This window comes from Podarcis filfolensis, assembly GCF_964270895.1.
Source record: "Podarcis filfolensis genome assembly, chromosome: 5".
Taxonomy (NCBI): Eukaryota; Metazoa; Chordata; class Lepidosauria; order Squamata; family Lacertidae; genus Podarcis; species Podarcis filfolensis.
The window spans coordinates 42,445,444-42,465,876 of record NC_139608.1 but is presented as its reverse complement, the minus strand read 5'-3'; the positions used below and the strand labels follow the sequence as shown (position 1 = coordinate 42,465,876).

The 20,433-nt window shown below is 43.7% G+C and overlaps 2 protein-coding genes and 1 long non-coding RNA gene across 3 annotated transcripts in view; 1 reads left to right on the top strand and 2 right to left on the bottom strand.

Moving 5' to 3' along the window:
- On the bottom strand, positions 1-6,245 carry NPM3 (nucleophosmin/nucleoplasmin 3). The gene is made up of 6 exons (XM_083615374.1): positions 6,147-6,245; positions 4,240-4,325; positions 3,648-3,767; positions 2,790-2,883; positions 1,698-1,849; positions 1-891 (listed from the first exon to the last, which is right to left on the bottom strand). Exons 1-5 carry the CDS (start codon positions 6,220-6,222, stop codon positions 1,716-1,718), a joined length of 510 nt encoding a protein of 169 aa, XP_083471500.1. The 5' UTR covers positions 6,223-6,245; the 3' UTR covers positions 1-891; positions 1,698-1,715.
- LOC310763377 lies at positions 1-19,375 on the top strand. Its single transcript, XR_014548602.1, has 3 exons — positions 1-5,094; positions 5,225-6,342; positions 19,323-19,375. It is a non-coding gene; the product is annotated as an uncharacterized lncRNA (long non-coding RNA).
- The window catches only part of OGA (O-GlcNAcase), a 28,791-nt gene continuing 23,948 nt past the window's right edge, over positions 15,591-20,433 (bottom strand). The window contains exons 15-16 of the mRNA XM_083615306.1: positions 19,579-19,738; positions 15,591-17,688 (exon numbers count right to left, since the gene is read on the bottom strand). Coding sequence (XP_083471432.1) covers positions 17,552-17,688; positions 19,579-19,738 — 297 coding nt within the window. The 3' untranslated portion in view covers positions 15,591-17,551. The remainder of the gene's footprint in view (positions 17,689-19,578; positions 19,739-20,433) is intronic.

Here is a 20,433-nt window from a genome sequence, read left to right as displayed (position 1 = left end):
TATTGCAAACACATTTATTCCGAAAAGCAAAACTTGTTAGAAGAGATGGCACAATGTGAAAACAACTATGTCCACAAGTCTCAAATGCAGTTATGCTCCATGCCTTATTACTAATTCATGCACAGCTCTTGACATATAAAGGATGAGACGAAACAACAGGAACATAACACAGGTTCTATTCCTTCTCCCTGGCATGGAGTTCAGTTGGAAGCAATCCTTTTAAAAACTCTCTACAATAATGGCATTTAGAATGTGGCTAATATAATATGAACAAATACATATATGGTTTAAAAATTTGATTAAAAGTAAGATCTGGTTTTCCCCTCAGAAAGTAAACCCTGCATTAATCTGTTTGGGCACTCCAGAACCAAGAACTAAGGCACACAAGCTTCAAGAGAAGGAGGCTCAGCAGGTAACTCATTTCTTTTATTTCTTTTAAAATGTTTTTATTGCTTTTTGAAGCGAACAAACCAACCAACCACAGACACCACCTTACATTCCACAGGTATTACTCATTCCTTAGGGAACATGTCCGTTAAAAAGATGTAAAATGCATAGGGAACATAAAACTTGCACCCCTCTCTTGACTGCCTCACCTGCAGAGAAACACAACCTAACACACATCAACAGCAGCAGTAAGTTTAGGCACCTTTCCAAGTACCAAAAAAATCTGACCAGAAGGCACAACAGGAACCAGTTTTCTCAGGGGGGAAATGTGTTTGAGGAGTCTTCGGAGATTTGCCAAACAGCAGGCTATTCCCCCACGTAGTCAGTAGCACCAGTTACTTGTGTCAGCCATCAGCTTCGTATAGAAAATATAAGAAAGGTTTTCAAGAAGTTCAGCTGCAGACTAGTAGCACTGCGTTTTAGGAAGAAGAAAACCAGCAGCACCTGGCAGGAAGAAAAAGTTCAATTATGTGTGGTGGTGTAAGCTTCTATGCACCCTGCCCACCAAAAGGGGTGAACCACTAAGCCTTCTTCACCACAGCTAGCCACACGCAATGGAGAAAGCCAACTGCTCAGTGATAAGAGCATTTCCTCTGTGTGCAGAAAGCCCAAAGGTCAATTCCCAACATCTCCAGGTAGGGCAGTGAATGTCCTCCTTCTGAACCCCTGTACAGCTGCTGCCAATCAGTGTAGTGGTTTGATTGCTGGGCCTTGGAGAGCAGGGTTCAAATCCCCACTTGGCCATGAAGTTCACTGCGTGACCTTTGGCCAGCCATTCACTCTCTGCCTATTCTACCTCCCAGGTGGTTGTGAGGATAAAAGTATGTGGTGACTCTGAGCTCCTTGGTGGGGTATAAATACAAACAGGGAGGGAATATTGAGCTGACTGGACTCTCCATAAGACAACTTCCTTTATCCCTATGGCTCTATTTCCTCCCAAGGCCAGAAAATGGATGACAGCGTAGGGCTGGTAGGCCCGGTTACATTAAAAAGCAATTCTGGTGGCATGGCCGCTGTCACAGAGCCAGCTCCTGTAGCTGGAAGAACACCAAAGTAGAGCAAAAACAGCTGATGATGTCACCTCCCCAATCTTAGCACTGCAATGGCCCAGGTGGGCCTCCTTTTCAACCTGCTGTGCCAAACAGCACAGCCAACAGTCACAGAGTTGTTTTCCAGTAAGATCTGGAGAGCACCAGATTGGGGGCATCTGACCTCGTTTCTCAGCTGGCCACCTCTCCACAAACACGTACCTTCAGGGAGATGTCAGGCTAAGATCTGCGTTGCTTCTTTGCTGGCTTGATAGGAGGTAGCTCCCCTTCCTCCTCTTCCATGGACTCTTCCTCCTCACTAAAATCCTCCTCGTCTTCACTGAACTCATCATCTGAGAGGTCCTTTTTGTGAACTGAAAGAAGCAGCTGGAACTGTTACTTTGCAGTATGACCTGGGGAAATGCCTCCAGCCCCTCCTCTCACCATTGCTTGCCAACTTCACCCCATTCCTAAGAGCGTCTCAAGCAGTGAATTACCTGTGCATGCCAAAGCATTCACACAACATTCCCCAGCTCTCTGCCTTATGCTTCAAAGGGCTAGGTACTATTCCATCATGCACACCTGCCCATGAGATGTGTGTCCAGGTCCTCCTCACTTGGAGGACGAGCAACCTACACGCAACTCTGAACAGAGCGCACCACTGAGCAACGCCACACATTAGGTGCTTTTGACTATATAAATAACATTCCTCCAAGTAGCCTGTTTTAAAGTGTCCCCCCATGCCTCAAGACACCTCAGCAGTGCCTTCCAAGGTGCCCTGGCTCTCCTATGGTTGTTGCTGCTGGTTTAATCACAGGAAGGCAAGTTTCAGCTTCTTAACCCCACTCTAAGACAAGGGAAGGAGGGACACAGGGCAGATGGAGCTGGGGTTTTGCTTTTCAGTGTGACCAACCAAACCACCTTTTTTAAAAGTAAAGAGTAGGGAGCAAAAGGGAGACCCAGTACTGCAAACTGGGGGAAAGCAGCACGTATGTATTTGATGGGGACAGTTTTTGTACCCAAGTGTAGCCAATTTTCCTTCAGGGAGGGGGATTTTCAAGTATGTGGTTCGGCTTGTGTGGCTCACACCCAGCCTCCACCTTGTATCCTGTTTCTTGTCTTTTACCTGTGGCAGCCATTTTGTGGCAGTGGCCACAACAGTTCCTCAAATTCTGCAATGTGCCCACAGGCCCAAAATGGATGGAGGAGTCTGTCACAGCACATCCCTCCCTAAGAGAGAACACCCACTTCTCTTCTCTTAATTTCTAGGATTTGCTCTCAGTAGCTCCCCAAATCCCAGTCCAGCCTCCTTACAGATTTGGTGTTGTCCTGCAAGGTGGACAGGGCCAGATCCTGAGCGCAGGCGGAACGTCACCGGGGGTTGGAGCTCGAAATCTTCCAAACACAACTGAGAAAGGAGAAGGAGAGGCAGGTGTGATGGAGAAAGGAATGTCTCCAGATCCCATTTAGAGCAACCAGACTCTGAGCTTTCTTCTTCCCCTCTTGCTTCTGGGCTAAAGCGCCAGGGCACTAGCAAGTCTATTTTCTATTATCTAAGCCATGAAATTCTCACACACAGCTGAATGGGATTTGACATATTTCCGCAGGGCCTGCAAGACAGAGCTGTTCCCCCAGGCCTTTGGTCAGGGTTCAGTCTGATTCTTTTCTTTAAAGAGACCTCCTAGCCCGCTCACAGATCCTTTATAAGAACAATGGTAACAGAATATTAACCACTCTCAATTTTACCCATGGACTGCCATCTGTCCAGATTTAATCTGCTCTGAACTAATTTTAAGATGTAGTTTAATTAACTGATTGCCTGTTTTTTGTTTTTATGTTCTTTGTATACTGTGTTAGTTTTATGATGTTAGCTGCCCTGAGCCCGGCTCCGGCCAGGGTACAAATAAAAATTTATTATTATTATTATTACTAACAACCAGAACAAATTAAGTTCTTGCTGACACCTTTCAGGTCACACTAAAAACACTGCATCAAACCACACATTTGAACTGTTGACCTAAAGGAGCCTGCTCCATGACAAAGATCTCAAGTCTTGAAAACCCAGCCTTCTCCCCCACCCTCACCATGTCTTCCTGTTAGCCCTTTCAGACCCTGTAGCCACCATATGCCCACCTCCCATGTTGCCCATGCACACAACAAGTTTTTTTTTACCGAAGGCTGGCACGACAACTTTAGGTTGGCCACTGGCACCACAATCTCCTGGTCCTGATAGTCGTGCCCCACAAACTCCACAATATTGCACTCATCCTTGGCACCTTCCGACAGGCAAATCTTGAAGATGGAAGGACAAAGTGGAAAGAAGGGTAAAAACCAAAATATTCAGCAATACTTAACAAAGAGAGAATACCCCCCTCCCTAAACCCCATGAAGAACAAGCAGCTAGGAGCGTGAGGAGTGTGAGATCATCCATTAACAGATGCAACCAGAAGAGTAAAAAAGCATAACCTCTACCAAAAGGTCTTCTAGGGAACTTTAGGTCCCTCTTCAAAAGCAGGAGCATAGAAGTCCAGTAGCCAACTCACAGCACAAGACTGGGCAAACTTAAGATTTCTCCTGGTTTGAGGCTCATCCTTCCAGGTAACTAGTAAATAAACCAAGTGGTGCCTAGTATTTGAAGAGAGATTTGCCTGTGTAGAACTCCTAGTCACCTCTGGCTACTAGCTGAGTTCTCAAATACTAGGTCATGCTAACGGGTCTGGGTTTGGGTCCTAGTTTTCCAAGCTAAGGATGTAACCTCTCTCACCATATTCAGAGCCAAGATATGATCAGAGTCATCTTCGTCAGACACTTTAAAAGTGTAGGATCGGGTACTGCTGTTCAGCTCACATCCTGGGGTGGGGGGGGGGGAGAGAGAAACAAACAAACAAATATTGCAACTGATAAGTCAATTTTCAAATAGCAGCAGATTTGCAAGAAACTGAACAACTTCCTTCGTAACCCTCTCGAGCCAGCTACGTATTTGAAATATTTATAAAACTTTTAGAATGGTGTTTTCTTCACATGCTTCTCACTTTAAGCTGTTAGGTATTCAATTTATTCTTGTAGAAATGAATGGGAAAGTGCAGCTACCAAATGCATAAGCTCACTGGGTCCCTTCTATCCTCAGCAATTTCTCAAAAGAGGGCAAGCAAAATAACTTGGAATTCTACCTTAAATTCATTTTTTGTTTGTTTATACTACCACTAGAGCACTAAATAATCTTCCTGTTTTTGAGGGGTGGGTGGGGAAGATATTCCTGAGTGGACAAAATGCAGTGTTGGACCCCAGGAGTAATTTTTTCTCCTGGGGACGACAATTCTGCTCTATGCTTGCTTTACCTTAACACAGAAGTTAACATTTTCATTGTGCACATTTATAACACCGCCTTCTTCTTTGTAATGTCCTTTGTTTGAGTGGGGGGAACATTAGTTACCTTCCATTATTTACTATGAGTTCAATATTTCATCTGGGCATTTTGTGCATGTCCTTATTTTACTTCCCTCCCTCCAGCTATTCCTGATTGACCAATGAAGAAATTAAATTAAGATTACAACATCTGGGTTAGCCAGTGTTTTGTTGGACCCTAGTACCAAATTGATACTGTAAATAAAACAGTGGCGTAGCGTGGGTTGTCAGCACCCGGGGCAAGGCAAGTAATTTGCGCCCCCTAACCCTAACCCCCAGATGTTGCGCCCGGTGCGGCCAGCCCCCCCTGCACCCCCCACGATACGCCACTGAAATAAAATGAGGGGATGAGGATAAAGTGTGCGATTCAAGTGAAGAGGTATTTTTCACTATTGCAAAAGCAGTTGTGCCACTCTGCAAGATGGCGTTTGGCCATTTGGAAACAAATCCACTCTTTGCAAAGTATTCATATTTACCATTCACACTTTTTAAATCTTCCCTTTCTTGCATGGGTTTTTGAAATTAATCAGATTGTCCCCAAAATCTTTTTAAACAATTTTCAGATGCAATAATTATTTTCAGTTTCCTAACAAAAACTTTTATTGCTGTCATTAATATAGCTATGAGATCTCATACTGCATGTACACAGAATTTATATTTCTAATGGTTTCATTTGCTGGATTGCCGCAGAAGGATATAATCCACTGTGCTATGTTCCCGACGTAAACTAGAAGGGCCCAGAAACGTTATTTGTAGTCTGATTCTATGTACCCGAAGGCCGAAGCAAGTCTCACTGGGCTCAGCGATGCACGTGGACTCCAAAACCCACGTGCACCGAACTGCTGTTCTAGGGTCAAGAAATATTCGCCACTCGTCTGATTACAACATAGGAAGATCTTACAGTACGAAAGATCTAAATGCATTTTCGGTGGGAAATACCCCTCCTGCTCCTCCAATGTAACGAGCCAAGCAAGCCACGTGGACGCATCTGGGGCTTTAAGAGGCACACGCGGCACCGGGATAACTTAGCGTCGCCACGCCACGTGCTTCCGGGCCTTGAACATACAGAGACTCAGTTCAAACAAATCCCATTAAGGGTCAAGTCTAAACAACCCAGATCCCAGTAGGAGGTCCCTCTGAACATCCCCAAATGCCTTTTCCTGTTTTGCCCCAAAGGGCCCCGTTTCCCCCCTTCCACCTACATGCTAGCCTATCCCCGTTTCCTCTCTTTCCAGGCAGCGACAGGCCAGCCCTCCTTCAACTTACGGAACAAGAAGCTGCTGGTGCAAATCGGCGCCTTGACTCCATCCGCGATGCACTCCAGATCCACCAGAGAGGCCATGGCTTGCGCCGAAAGAGAGCGAGGCAGGAAGACGCTCGCGCAGCGGAACCACCGACTAGCCCGGCTTGGCTAAGGCCGCCCCACCGTCAACGCGGATCCCTCCTCCAATCGGCGGACGAGGTAGGCGGCCCCTCCGAGGGAGGCGGGCGAGGTGGGTGATCTCGTTTGCTCTCGGGAAGTTTTATCTGCGCCTTTTGAGAAAAGTCTCTTTTTCCAGAGAGCGGGCTTGCTTTCGTTGCTTTCCTCCTGGAAGGAGAGACGGCGCTGTTCGTGCAAGGATCATGCAAGAATCCGAAACGAAATGCGAAGTCTTAGGTGGCGCGGGAGGGTGGGGGAGAGAGAGGGATCGCTCTGGGGCGCCTTGATTCCCCGGGCATGCAATAGCATATCAGTGGGTGAGCCCTCCAGCTGCCTAGAAGGGGAGTCGTGGCTGCCGTGGACGACGCACGCGGTATGCAGAAGGTCCTGGGTCCAGCCTCCTCCTGCAGTCGTGTCTCCAGCTGCGGCTGGGAACGACCTGCAGGAGAGCCGCTGTCGCCGTGGCTGCGCTAGACGGGTAGCAGCGGGGCCGGATTTAGGTTTGATGAGGCCCTAAGCTACTGAAGGTAATGGGGCCCTTTATATGTCCAGCTGTCCTTTGTCAGCAACAAATGCTCGCTGTTTTTTGTGTTGAATATATGCTATAGGGTAACTTATGGATCTAATAGGTATCTAAAGCCATTTGCACATGCAGAATGTAGGCACCCTATATATAGAAATGAGCAAACCAGTGGTGATGATGATGATGATGATAATAAATTTATTATTTATACCCTGCCCATCTGGCTGAGTTTCCTCAGCCACTCTGGGCGGCTCCCAATCAAGTGTTAAAAACAATACAGCATTAAATATTAAAAACTTTCCCAAACAGGGCTGCCTTCAGATGTCTTTTAAAGACAGGATAGCTGCTTATTTCCTTCACATCTGAAGGGAGGGCATTCCACAGGGTGGGCGCCACTACTGAGAAGGCTCTCTGTCTGGTTCCCTGTAACCTCAGTTCTCGCAATGAGGGGAACCGCCAGAAGGCCCTCGGCACTGGATCTCAATGTCTGGGCTGAATGATGGGGGTGGAGACGCTCCTTCAGATATACTGGACCGAGGCTGTTTAGGGCTTTAAAGGTCAGCACCAACACTTTGAATTGTGCTCGGAAACGTACTGGGAGCCAATGCAGATCCCTGATATTTTAGGGAGCAGGTTAGCAGGCGGGGCCCATTATCATCATAGGAGCCCATACAACACAAAACACTGTTGCTCTATGTAGGTTTTATTTTATTTGTTTTTTATCTTATATTTTGGAAATGTACGAACAGTTTTCCCCCCTTTAAATTTTTTTGGGGGGCCTCCAAGAGAGTGGGGCCCTAAGCTATAGCTTGTTTAGCTTATACGTAAATCCGGCACTGGGTAGCAGCAGCGCTTGGACTTAGGGATGAGGCAGTTTTCCTGCATTTCCAATTATTCCTGGAACTCAGAATTCGCCCAGGAAAACTGAAGCTGCTCCGCCTGCTTAGTAAGGGCCCCGCTGTTCTCTGAAGTGTCGGCAGCAGTTTCGACAAAATGCCAGGATCTTTCTGCAGTGGAGGGCGTGGCGACTCCCTTGCCGAGCGTGGCAGCCGCTGCCCGTGTTGAATTCGGAGAAAGGAGAGTTTGAGTCCTTTGCCATTTACACTAAGGGGTGTTGGAAGTGCTTGGGCTTAATCTACCTACAGGGCAGCTTCTCCAGTATTTGCTTCTCTCACCAGCTTTAAATTGCAAATGATCATGAGTTTGTAATAGAATCATGCTTTTTGCAATGTGTGAATGCAGCAAAATAGTAGTTTCATCTGCTTTGAGAAGATGCTTTGCTGCTGGAGCAGATATACACTCTAGACCAGGGATGGGAACCTGTGGGCCACCAGGTGTGGGTGTTCCCATCAGCCCCAGCCAGAATGGCCAGTAGTAGTCAGGGATGATGGGAGTTGTACGTCCAGCATCATGTGCAAGTTTCCCATCCCTGCTCTAGGACCATCTCCAGGGAAAGGACTGGTGTAACTAAAAGTGATTGGTTACAGGGCTCAGAGGCAGACTTTGGCAATATTTGGTATGTGACGCCCTGTGCGAGGCCAAAATTTGGTGCCTTCTAATGGATCTTCTCAACTTTGCACCCCCTTGGCTTGGCGCCCTGTGCAGGGGAACTGTCTACCCTGCCTTAAATCTGGCATGGCAGGGCTGTGTTGCTTACAGTTATATGTCATGGGTGGTATTTTGACCCAAGGCATCCGGTAGTCTTAAAATTAGAGCAAAGGAAGATCACAAGGGTCAGTCCCTTTCTAAATAAAATATATAGCGGCTGGTTTGCAGACCCGACCTGGCCAAACCCTTTGGGGCTATGGAGACCCACACTGTGGTTTTAGATGGGCAGTACATTAATGTCTTAGCCTACCTTCTGCTTTTAGCAATCCTACCTCCCTTGCAGCCATCTGTTTAGGTCATCAGGATTCTCCACCGCAACCATCCCCTCCACAGAATTAGGAACCTGGAGGTGATGATTATTCACTCACTTGCCATAGCTCTGTAGCAGCATCTAGGAGCCTTTGTTCTGTCATTATATGGTTTGGAAAACGACCTGTGCCATTCAGCACAAGGCTTAACTTCCTGTAGAGATGAGGATCATGTTAAGATGAGCCTTAGCAGAGATTTAAAAAACAACCAAACACAGTGGTAAACCCTTTTTTGCAGCTCACTAGAATATCAGCTGGCCTCACATAGAAAGACGGCCATTTTGGGGTCAGCCTCGTCAACTTCCCAGCTGTGAGTTGAAGGCAGGGGGTGGTTTGCTGAATGTCACATTTATAGTATTTTATTTCTGGGCAGTAAAAACAAAAGGGTTATTGCCCCAGTGGGATACTGATGAGTTTTCCTGGTAGCTAGTTTCTGCTGTCAGATGTTAAAAGACAGAAGAACTCAGGAGCAGTCCCAAAGCTGCCTCGTACAGAAGCAGACATTCTCTCCTCGCAGTAAGGCAGTTTCCTTCCTGTCTTCTCAGAAAGTCCTGAAGAGCAAAGTGTTTGGTCTTTGTACCTCCAGTTGCTCTTCAGGACTTTCTGAGAAGACAGGAAGGAAACTGCCTTACTGCGAGGAGAGAATGTCTGCATACATAGGATCCTATGTAGTTACAGCATGGTTGTCCCTCTCTGCTTTCCAGCAGTCTGAACACAGAAGCTCCTTACCCTTCAGACAGAATCAGATAGGGTGCAAAGTGTTGTGGATATCCTCCATGGGAAGGAGATGATTGGAAGTTGTGCAGTTTCCAGCACTGGGACATACACAGAGATAAAGTAGGATCATAGAATTGTAAAGTTGGAAGGGAGGGCCGTCTAATACAACCTCCTGCAATTCAGAAATCTTTCGTCCAACATGGGACTCGAACCCACAACTCTGAGATTTAGAGTCTCATCCCTGGGAATATATTTGAAAGATGGTATGAAAACACTGAAGAGGCAGCAAACCCTTAAAGCCAGGGGGTGGGAAACTCAGGTGTGGGAGTCAAATGTGGCCCACTAGGCCTCTTGGGACTCTCTGGAGCCCTTTCCTACCCCAGCCACACCCTCTTTGTCCAGGATTTGGAATCTTGAAAATTTTTGCCTGGCTGGACTGCATCATTGATCTCAAGTAGTGACTCTTGTTAGAGTAGTGACTCTAGAGGATAGAGAGGGGTGTGAGAGTACAACTGGACATTAGCCTACTGTACAAAAGTGACTTTTATATTTACTGTTCTGTCCACTTTTCCCTTTGGCCCCCCACACCTCTGGCATGTGGCCCCTGGGTTGTCTAGAAAGGAATGCAGTATTTGAGCTAAAAAATATTTCATGCCACTAGCTAAGGTTGCAGAGCACACAGGGGCTTTCCAAGTATTTTGCTGTTCTTACACATAAAGCCTTCCCAACTAACTGCCCAACCTTATTGTGTATGCCATGTTCCTACAAACTTCCTGGATATATGCTCTCCCCAGGGAGATATATCTGGCACCTTCCATATACAGTCATACCTTGGTTTTCAAACAGAATGCGTTCCGGAAGTCTGTTCAACTTCCGAAATGTTCGGAAACCAAGACGTTCGGAAACCATTGACTGCAGGAGCGTCCTGCAGATGTTCGGCTTCTGAGGCAAAGCTTGCAAACCAGAACACCTACTTCTGGGTCTGTGGCGTTTGAGTTCCAAGTTGTTCGTGAACTAAGCTGTTCGAAATCCAAGGTACAACTGTATATCTTTAGTGGCCAGTCAAAAACTTGGAGGCTGAGTGCACACTTCTGAACATGCCACACTCATGACCGCAAGTTTCTAAGAGAACTGTTGCTGCATCCTCATTTCTATTCTTAAGAGGGCCTCATTCATTCACTGGGATCCATCTAATGACTTAAATTAGTAGTCTACTGCTAATAAGTGTAAACCACAGAGTCGAAACCACAGAGCCTAGGGCTTGCCGATCAGAAGGTCAGCAGTTCGAATCCCTGCGACGGGGTGAGCTCCCATTGCTTGGTCCCTGCTCCTGCCAACCTAGCAGTTCGAAAGCACGTCAAAGTGCAAGTAGATAAATAGGTACCACTCTGGCAGGAAGGTAAACGGCGTTTCCGTGCGCTGCTCTGGTTCGCCAGAAGCAGCTTAGTCATGCTGGCCACATGACCCAGAAGCTGTACGCTGGCTCCCTCGGCCAATAAAGCGAGATGAGTGCCGCAACCCCAGAGTTGGTCACGACTGGACCTAATGGTCAGGGGTCCCTTTACCTTTACCTTTACCTTACCTTTACCTTTACTGCTAATAAGTGTAGCAGTTGTATAATACATTGCTTTTTTTTTTCAAAAAAGGTCTTTAATCTTAACAAATAAATATACATTGCAATTCTGCTTAAGAGCTGGAATTAAAAAAGGCTCCCCAGTATCCACCACTCCTGCTAAGCCTGGCTTGTGGCTTTTTTATTCACTAGCCTTCAATCCAGCAACTTGACATCTGGAATAGCTATGCTATGTCCAATGAATCCATCTCTCCTTCACTCTTCTTCCAGGATTCGTCATTGTACACTGAAAGTGATGGGGGACGATGCCACACAGAATACAGATGTATTACATTTCCATATCATCTCACTCAAGCATATATGACTGCTTCCCACTCTCTCTCTGCAGGCCTCTGGCAGGAGGCTAACCCTTTGTGCACATTCTTTTGACCACAAACTAAGCCAGATTTTCAGAAGACATTTTTTATTTTATTTTTGACTATATGCCATTATAAACTACAATTCCTTTGCTGCTCAGTAAGAGACTTAAAACATAATTAATTATACCCCAAGGCAAGAAACAAACGAGTAACTCGTTCTGCAGACCACTCTCTTCTTTCAGAAGTTGTCTATTGGGCAGAATCCAACACTGCATGGGCTTCTGCTTGCACTATGGGATCTCGTCTTCCTCTCCTCCCTCCTCCCTCCACCTAAATCTGATCAGGAGGAACAAATTTGGAGGGTGCATGGGGGTTGTAGAGAGGACAGGGAAGTCAAATCCTGCTCCATAGAGGAAGACTGTTTGGTTTGCACATTGACAATTGATACAATTGTTGGCGTCAGTGGCGTGGAGTGCCTTCTGTCAGCTTCGGCTGGTGGCCCAGCTGTGCCCTTATCTGGACAGGGACAGCCTAACTACCGTTGTCTATGCTGCATTAACCTCCAGTTTAGATGACTGCGATGTGTTATATGTAGGGCTGAAGATGGTTCAGTAACTTCTGTTAGTGCAAAATTCAGCAGCCAGGTTGCTCACCAAGGCAAGACGGTTTGAGCTTATTACACCGATCCTGGTCCAACTGCAATGGCTATTAATTAGTTTCTGGGCCCAATTCAGAGTGCTGGTTTTTATAAAGCCTTAATTGACTCAGGACTGCTATACCTCAGGGACTGTCTCTCTCTATATGAACTTACCTGGATCCTGAGAGCATCCTCTGAGGCCCTTCTTCATGCGCCTCCTCCATGGGAGGTTCGGAGGGTGGCAACAATGCATTTTTTGCAGTGGCTCCCTTTTTGTGGAATGCTCTGTCCAGGGAAGTTCAGCTGGCACCATCATTATACACCTTTAGGTGCCAGGCAAAAATGTTTCTCTTTAACCAGGCCTTTGGCTGATTTCAATCCAATGGCCCTTTAAAGTCCGTTGTGGAAAGGGGATTGGTTGTCTTTGTATTTATTATGTATTTTCTGATTTTTATATTGTGATTTTATGTTGCAAACTGCCCTGAGATCAATGGGTATACAAATATCAATGGCAGTAAACAAATTTAAATAAATAAGTAAAATACAACCTACTTTCAGTTTAAAAAGTCCAAACCTGGGTTTCTCTTTTTTTAAATGTATTTTTTATTAAAGATTTTCTTGATTTACCAAGGTATGTGCAATGTCTCTCTCTCATATTTTTCCCCCATGTAACTTTTTTTTTTAGAAATCGGTTTCATTTGTTGAGATATTAGGAAGAATAGGGGGAAATTTGGGGGGGGGGGAGATGCGTGGGGGTGGGCTCAGGTGGTGATGTTTCTATTTTACTTATGTGGGGTTTTGTGTCAGCGTTGCTTGTGCAGGTTCTCTCCTGTTCCCTCTTGTTTCTTTGGTGGTGAGAGAGGTTGGGGTTGGCCTAGGGTGTGGTTGTTTGTGGTTGGCTGTGGTGTTTTCATGTGTGAGTGAGGGTGGGTGGGTTTTGGATCAGGTTAGCCATATTGATTTGTATGCTGTTGGTGGATTTTTGTTGTTGTCTTGTTGGGCTGTGTATATGATAAAGGGGAGCCATACCGGGGTGAAGGCATCTTCTTCTATTTGTCCCCATGTTAGTTTCAGTTTATTGGTTAATTTTTCTAGTAAGGCTGTTTCCCATACTATTTGGTACCATTGGTCCTTGCTTATTCCTGACAGGTCTCTCCAGTGTCTGGTTATGATGTTTCTGGCTGCTGAGAGTAGGTGGGTTGAGTTCTTTGTGGTGTAAGTGGTCATTGTTGTCTTGGAATATGTTTAGTAGGGCCAATTCTGGGGTGATTTCTAATACTTGGTTATTTTACATATTTCTCGTATGGCTCTTGTCCAGAATAGTTGGATTTTGGGACACTCCCACCACATGTGGAGGTATGTGCCTGTGGAGGTGCACCCTCTCCAGCATTTTGGTGACCTGGGTTACTCTTAAAGCTAACCTATGTGAGAGAATAGGGTATATACACAGTAAGGCACTGCAACCAAGAGTTTGTAAGCATCCAACACCCAACAGAGGCAGCTGAAATACTACTACAGCAACCTATGAGGGATGATATCCACTCCTATAGGGAATGTGTTAACTGCAGATCTTCCCAAGCACTTATCTCAAATCACCTACTTTACCAGGACATACTTGTGGAGTGGAAAAGGGGTTAGCTCAAGACCTTTTCTGGCTCACACAGCCCATCCCTCAACCGTAACTACTTTTAAACGGCCACTACTTTTCAGTGGTCTCTACTCTTGGTTGAGAAACGTCCCAAAATGCTTGAGCTGAATTTGCCAGGGAGACACAAGCACTAGTTGGCTCCCCTGTCACAGCAAGCCAAATTCAGTCTTTTACCTTCCCATGCTCTATATGTGTAGAATTAAGATATGTAAAGGAGTAGATCCTTGCCTGGGATTGACAAAAGTACACATTCAACCTCCAAGTTCCAAATCAAAGACTTTATTAAGGTTTGGAATAGGAAATCAAAAAATACAAAAGACTAGACAAGCAAATAGGAGAAAACACTTTAAAATTTGCATAACTGCCAACGTGCATGCAATTAGCACTGGTTCCATATGTCCAGTAAAAGACAATTTTTGATATGGAATGATTCCTAATTTAAACCCTGTGGAATCTGAGAGGAAGATGAGTGGCATATTTGCCACATCCAACAGAGGTGAGCATTGACACTCTTTGGATTAAAAGCAGGGGGTGGGGAGATGAGTCAAGAACTTGACAGATGCTCCACTCCTTTCCTGCTGAAAAGAAATAGTGAGGGCATCCTGGATTCAGGTCACTTGCTTTCTGTAAGTGGGATAGGCCACTGTGTTATAGGGAGCTAAGCCATCTGGACAGGAAAACAACAGCCTCTTAAACGGAAGGGCTCCTAAGCGAATGCTTCCTAAGTTCAGTTACTCCAAAACAATGCAGACTAACATGAGTGATGAGTTTAACAAGTTGTTTTCTTATGAGAGGCTAACTGTTCTGGATAATGAATGCATTTGTGTTCATCATGCTTTTCATTGCATTGAAACAGCAGAGTAACGCTGGCCAAAAATGTCATCAGAAGCTCAATGCTCTGGGCCCCTTGCTCACTTTGCCCCACATTTGTCTGTGTATAGAAACGTGATGTCACAATAAAACACACAATTATTCTGCTCTTCATGCAATTTTAAGCTCTACAGCAAATTGGGAAGGAGGGGGAGATACTTAAATGCCTTGTATGAAGCAGTTTGTTAGAATCCTAATAATGTCCAGTATTAATGGAAAAGAAATCAAAGGTTTGGGACAGTACATTAAGTAGGCTTCTGAATGTCTCATCTCCTCCCACCTTCCAAACCATAAGGCATAACCTCTTTGAGGGTTTTTTGTTTTGTTTTTAAAGTGGTGTATAAATTTTAGCATCATGGGAGGGGTCTTGCTCTAAGCCTTGCAAGTGGCTGCAGGACAGCAACATCATGGAAGTGATGTTTCTAGGACTAAGGTGAAACTTTGAAGCTCCCTTGTTATTTTTTGCTATTGGATGCTGCATATTGTTTAAGTAATCTTGTTATATTTATGGTATTGAAATAGCTATTTTGCTATGTTATCATGAAATTGTTTTTACACTGTTTGTTTGAAATATGTTCCTATTTTCTTTGTTGTAAGCCACTTTGAGCATGATTTTTGTGGAAAAGCCACATAACAAATAAAAGGAATGAATAGGGTAAAAAAAATGAAATAAATACTGTAAATAGCCAGCCTCAATCACAAACTGGCCACCACTAGCTTCATCATATAACTTTAATTGCTCTGATTCTTTTATTTAAAAATACGACATTATATTTGACCTCCAAATAGCATCTTAGATTATTACACCCGCCCAAGACAAATAAACCTTCAGAAGTTCCCTATGCTTTCCCCCCATGCTAGCTAATAAGGCTATTTACAAAATAGCAATGTTTAGGCTCAGCAGCAATGAACACAGCTCAAAAGCAAATTTGCTGTACTAAAAGCCATCTCTTCAACATAATCAGCAGAATGCTCTGAAACACAGTATGAGGAATTATTCTTCTCCACCCACTTTCCTCATTCTGCAGCATTATACAGAGACGAGTCTTTACATTCACTTTGCAATTTATTCTATTTCTCACATGGTCTTCAAATACAATTTTACACAGTCCATTGTTCTGCTACAGATACAGTAGGTCTAAAGACAGTCATGAAAGTGGCATTCCAACTGTACACAATGAAAACTGATAACCATGAAAGTTGTGTCACTGCATCACTTTACAACCCGAGTGAGAGACTGACCCAGACTTTCAAGACCATCACACAATTAACTTAACAGTGATAAATTCATAAGTTTATGTTAACAGTATAAAAACCCAGATACCCCCCCTCCCCTGAAATGTGTAATGCCATAAATCCAGATGTTTTCTCTGGGATCTAATTAAAACTAAACCAAGTGGCTAGCTGCTTTGCATACACTCAAAGCCATAGAATCCTCATGAAAACCAGTTTGGAATTATGCAAGATCTATCATTATGGTTTGGTGCCTTGCACTCCAAATGAAATGTATTTGCTGCAGTTTAAATAACTTGCTATTAAAACTGTTCTCATAGTGAACATATAACAAAGGCTGAACACCAGCATCTCAGAAGAGGCTGCAAAGTACACCAACAGTAAAATTCCATTTGAAAAAGTGTATAAAACCTCTTCAAAGTTTACACAGAGGGTTTTTAAAAAAAGGTTAAACTCAATCCTTTCAAAAGGGAATATTTTCAAAGGAAGCAAAAGCAGTTGACTGTAGCAGATGAGAAAAATGAGGTGTAACGTTGACTGACTACCTCACGGGAACAAGGCATTATATGGAACAGTAATAACTCCTTCCAAGTTATGGACTTACTAATATTCCTAAGCCATGCAGATTCCACTTATCTGATTTCAGGGGACAACTTAAATGCAGTGATAGTAAAATTAGATAACTACTTAAATCTGTAAAATGTGCTTATTTTTGTCCACAAAGAAGTCTGTCACAAATGTGCATGACTTGAAGACCCTGATTTAGTCAGAATGACTGACATGGAAAGGTGGAAGCTGTAAACTGCAGTATTCCACCCATCCAACCAGTCTGGATAGGCAATCTGGCTGGCTGTCAGGGGCATCAATGATTTCATGAGGTTGCCCTCTGACCAGCTTTCCCCCAGCAAGAGGCAGTGTCCACTCCACCTTTGAAGAGTTTGTCCTCTAAAGGAACGGCCCTTCTTGATCAGCGCTCATTTTCCCCCAAAGCGGCAATTCTAGTGAAGGGCACGAGGCACGGTAGAAAAGGCCTGTAGTGAAGTTGGCATTAGCCTCTCTTGTGGTTTGACATTATTCAAAGGTGCTGTCTCAGAATACCGCTTTGCTTCAGAAAGCAAAATTACTAAAACGATTAAACACAAAGTATTAGCATACAGCGAGTTTATATATATTTACACACTGAAATTTACACTTCTGCCACTGAGTGACTTTGCCACAGACAAATGCACAGTTTTTATCCCTATGAAGCACAAAGCTTAACCAATTCTTTAGAAGTGATGGTCATTCAATTTCCCTATCAGCAAGCATGACAATCAACAAAAACTAGAGTCGTCAGTGTTTGTTTGTCCTTAAGCTGGCCAACACAGGCACCCTGTTTCCCTCTGTAAATGGAGAGATCCCATGTTCATCTCTCTCATCCCACTTCAAGAACAGGACACAGGGACGAACTATTTCATGTCAGGACTTTCTGGAAAAGACAGCCATTCTGCTGAGTACAGAGGTGGATGCATGGATTTGTCACCAGTACCTCTTTGGGAACTCATGTAATATGCAGTACTCCTTGGCACTTTGCTTAAGACCAGGAAATGAAGATGACCAGTATCCATTTTCCAATAATATTTTGAGCAGCATCTCAGAAAGGGTAATGGATGAATTTTCACATAGCTCCTGTCAGGCCAGCTGACTGCTGCCTTTGCGTGGAACAGCAACAAGATAAACCTCAGGCTCTCCAACCATTATGTGATTACAGTATCAAAAGTTCACCAACAATCTCCTTACAAGCTCCTTCCAAGAATAATGACATCCTTTGGAAATCCCTCCATTTTAGCTATTTCAAAGCATCCCAGTTTGCTGTAAAATTCCAGGATTCTTTTATCATCTGGTCTCACTTCACAGAAAGCCCCACGGGAGCCTGAAAAAGACACAAGAGGAGATATTTGGGGAGAGAGTAGAAGCAGAGAGGAGTCTTTATAATGAAGAAACTTCACAAACATTGTTTGATTTCTCTAATCATTTCACACTGAATTGTGCAGTTGAATCAAGGTCAAGAGTTATTTTTTTAAAAAATGTTTTATATTTTGATATTAATCTTATCATGAGCTGCTTTGGGCACAGTTTATTATGGAAAAGCAGCATACTGTATAAACAAACTATGTGGAACTATTTGCATGCTTTTCTGGATCTCAGCTACTGGGTGTCCACCAGTCTTCACAGGAAGCTTGCATACAACTGTTCAAACTGCATAGCTGTCTAGGACTTGCAAGGATGATGTGGGCTGCAGAAGTGGTTCTTCATTGGCTAAAAAAAGTGACATCTCATCAATGAGGTGACTAAACATCATGATATCACGATATCTGAAATAAGATGGTGCTACATAGATGTGAACATGGTAATGTCCTGGCAACTACTACTAAGTTACAGGTCTAAATTACCATACACTGATGAAATCATCACTTTCATCAGCAGGCAACCCAAGATGTATCCAAACAGGACTTTGGTTTTGGGCTTAGATACCAAATTGTGGTATTCAGATGTAGGACAATCCAAAATACAGTGATGAGTCATTGTGAATAATCCAGGAAAATATTGAACAAAGAATCTAAATTTGATGCATATAATTATATGAAAATTAACTCAATGATTGCATGCTTCAACTAAACCATTGAAGACTTCTGGAGACTATATTAAAGTTTTAGAGGCAAATTTAAAATTTACAAAAGTAGTAGATTTAGTAAAAATATTAATTAAATTTACATATGATTAACGATTTAATCTGTTTTCTACTCATTTAAGATAATTTATGTAATTTACTAGTGTCAAGTTGCATCTCCTTTCCCACTAGAGGGCCAACTGCAATTCTATGCATGAGTAAGCCCCACTGAATTCAGTAGGGCTTACTTCTGAGTAGACATACATTTGCTTGCACAACCACCACTCAATCTCCCATTTCAGCATAAAGGCAGAAACAAATCTTTCCCCCTTCATTTCCCCCTACTGTGACACAGAAGGGCCCCCCAAAAGCCCCCATCCCACCAATCTCTCTCTCTTTTTATCCAAGGGAAGGAGGAAGGGCAAGCAAACAACAAGATAGCATCCTTAATTTTTTTTTTAAAAAAAACTTCCTTTTTTTATATGAAGGAAGCTATTTAGGGTGAACCAGCAATGTTACACAGCAACTTGCACCCTAAAGGCATCAGAGGGGAGAGAGACGCTTAGCACATGTACTCATACAGGTGGAAGGGGGGACAGGAGTAAAGAAAAAGAGTTAAATGACAGGGCAACGTTTTTGGTTCTTGCTCTGAAAAAAGCCATAGTTTCTTCTTTCATGGGGGCAAGGAAGGGGCAAAGACGGCTCCCAACAAGAAGCCCCGAGCCAGCTCAGAGCAGCATCTCTGTAAACCACACCTACGGGCCTGTCACGCTGGCTTCTAGCCTGCTGAGCCAGGGCTTGCTGCAAAATCGTCTATTGTGAGGGCTAATAAGTTTCTGCTGCTGGCTGGCTGCTGCTTTTCCAGCTACTTTCATAATTGTCACCTGTTTTTGCAGAGGCAGTGGAGCTGAGCTGGGGCTCCTTGCACAATCCAAAGAAACATTGGCTGGCTACAGTTTTCTCAAAATCGCAATGTTTGCCAGATAACATTTTATGAAACCATTATTGTGATGTGGACTTCATAACCGATTTTGAAAGATATATTGAAAAATTGCCCAGGTCTAGTTCAAATACGGCCATAGGCACTTAGTAAGAAGCCTACAGTTGCCTTTCATATCCCAACAGCTACAAGAGTCAGGAATAAGAGCTTACCATTTGCCTTCAGAGAAGAGAGCAAGCATGCCATCATGCTTTTAGCCACACTTGGATCAGTCACCTTCTTATGGATATCAATCTTTATCAGTGATGGGAAGTTGGCAAGGAATGTTTCTGGCAGAACTTCTTGCTCCTCATGGAAGCTCAGCATAATTTTCTACAACAGGCACAACAGAAATAGTCTTTCAACATCAAAAAAAATGTTCGGTGATCTATGCTGGAAACATTGTGTGCACTTGCCGAACAGGTTCTTTCTACAGACTTGGATTAGCCTATTCACTTGACAACCACATTAATCTCTAAACAAAAAGCTAAAGTAGCTAAGTACAGTAGATTTGGTCAGTACCATTCTTTAAGTAATTAGAGATAAGTATACAGATTAAACTGGGTGGCTGGTGCTGGAAAAACAGAAGAACTTCCCTTTTGAAGACTATATTCTCTTTTACTGTTCTAAGCTTCTGATAAAAAACATCGTTTTTAAACAATGCAGACCTTAATTGCTAGTAACAAATCTTAGTTTATTTCAAGGTACAATAAAGATAGTCATTATTTTGGCATACACTCAGCAAAACAAAAATAATGCAATGAGTTTATTCAAATCCAAATAAATTAAATTTAGAGAAACTAAATTCAGCAGCAGCAGAAATTGTATATCTAAAACGTATCAGGCTAAGTTAGCTATTCTATCCTAAATGCAAATATCACAGTGGTTAAAAGAGGGGAAAGGATTGAGTGTCATGACAGATTGGCAGTTAGATGATTTATGCTTGGGTTCCGGACAGTGAAAAGAAGTGAGGCTTTTCATCAAGCCTCTCCCAGGCACTGTTCCCAGAGCTTTTATAATATTGTGAT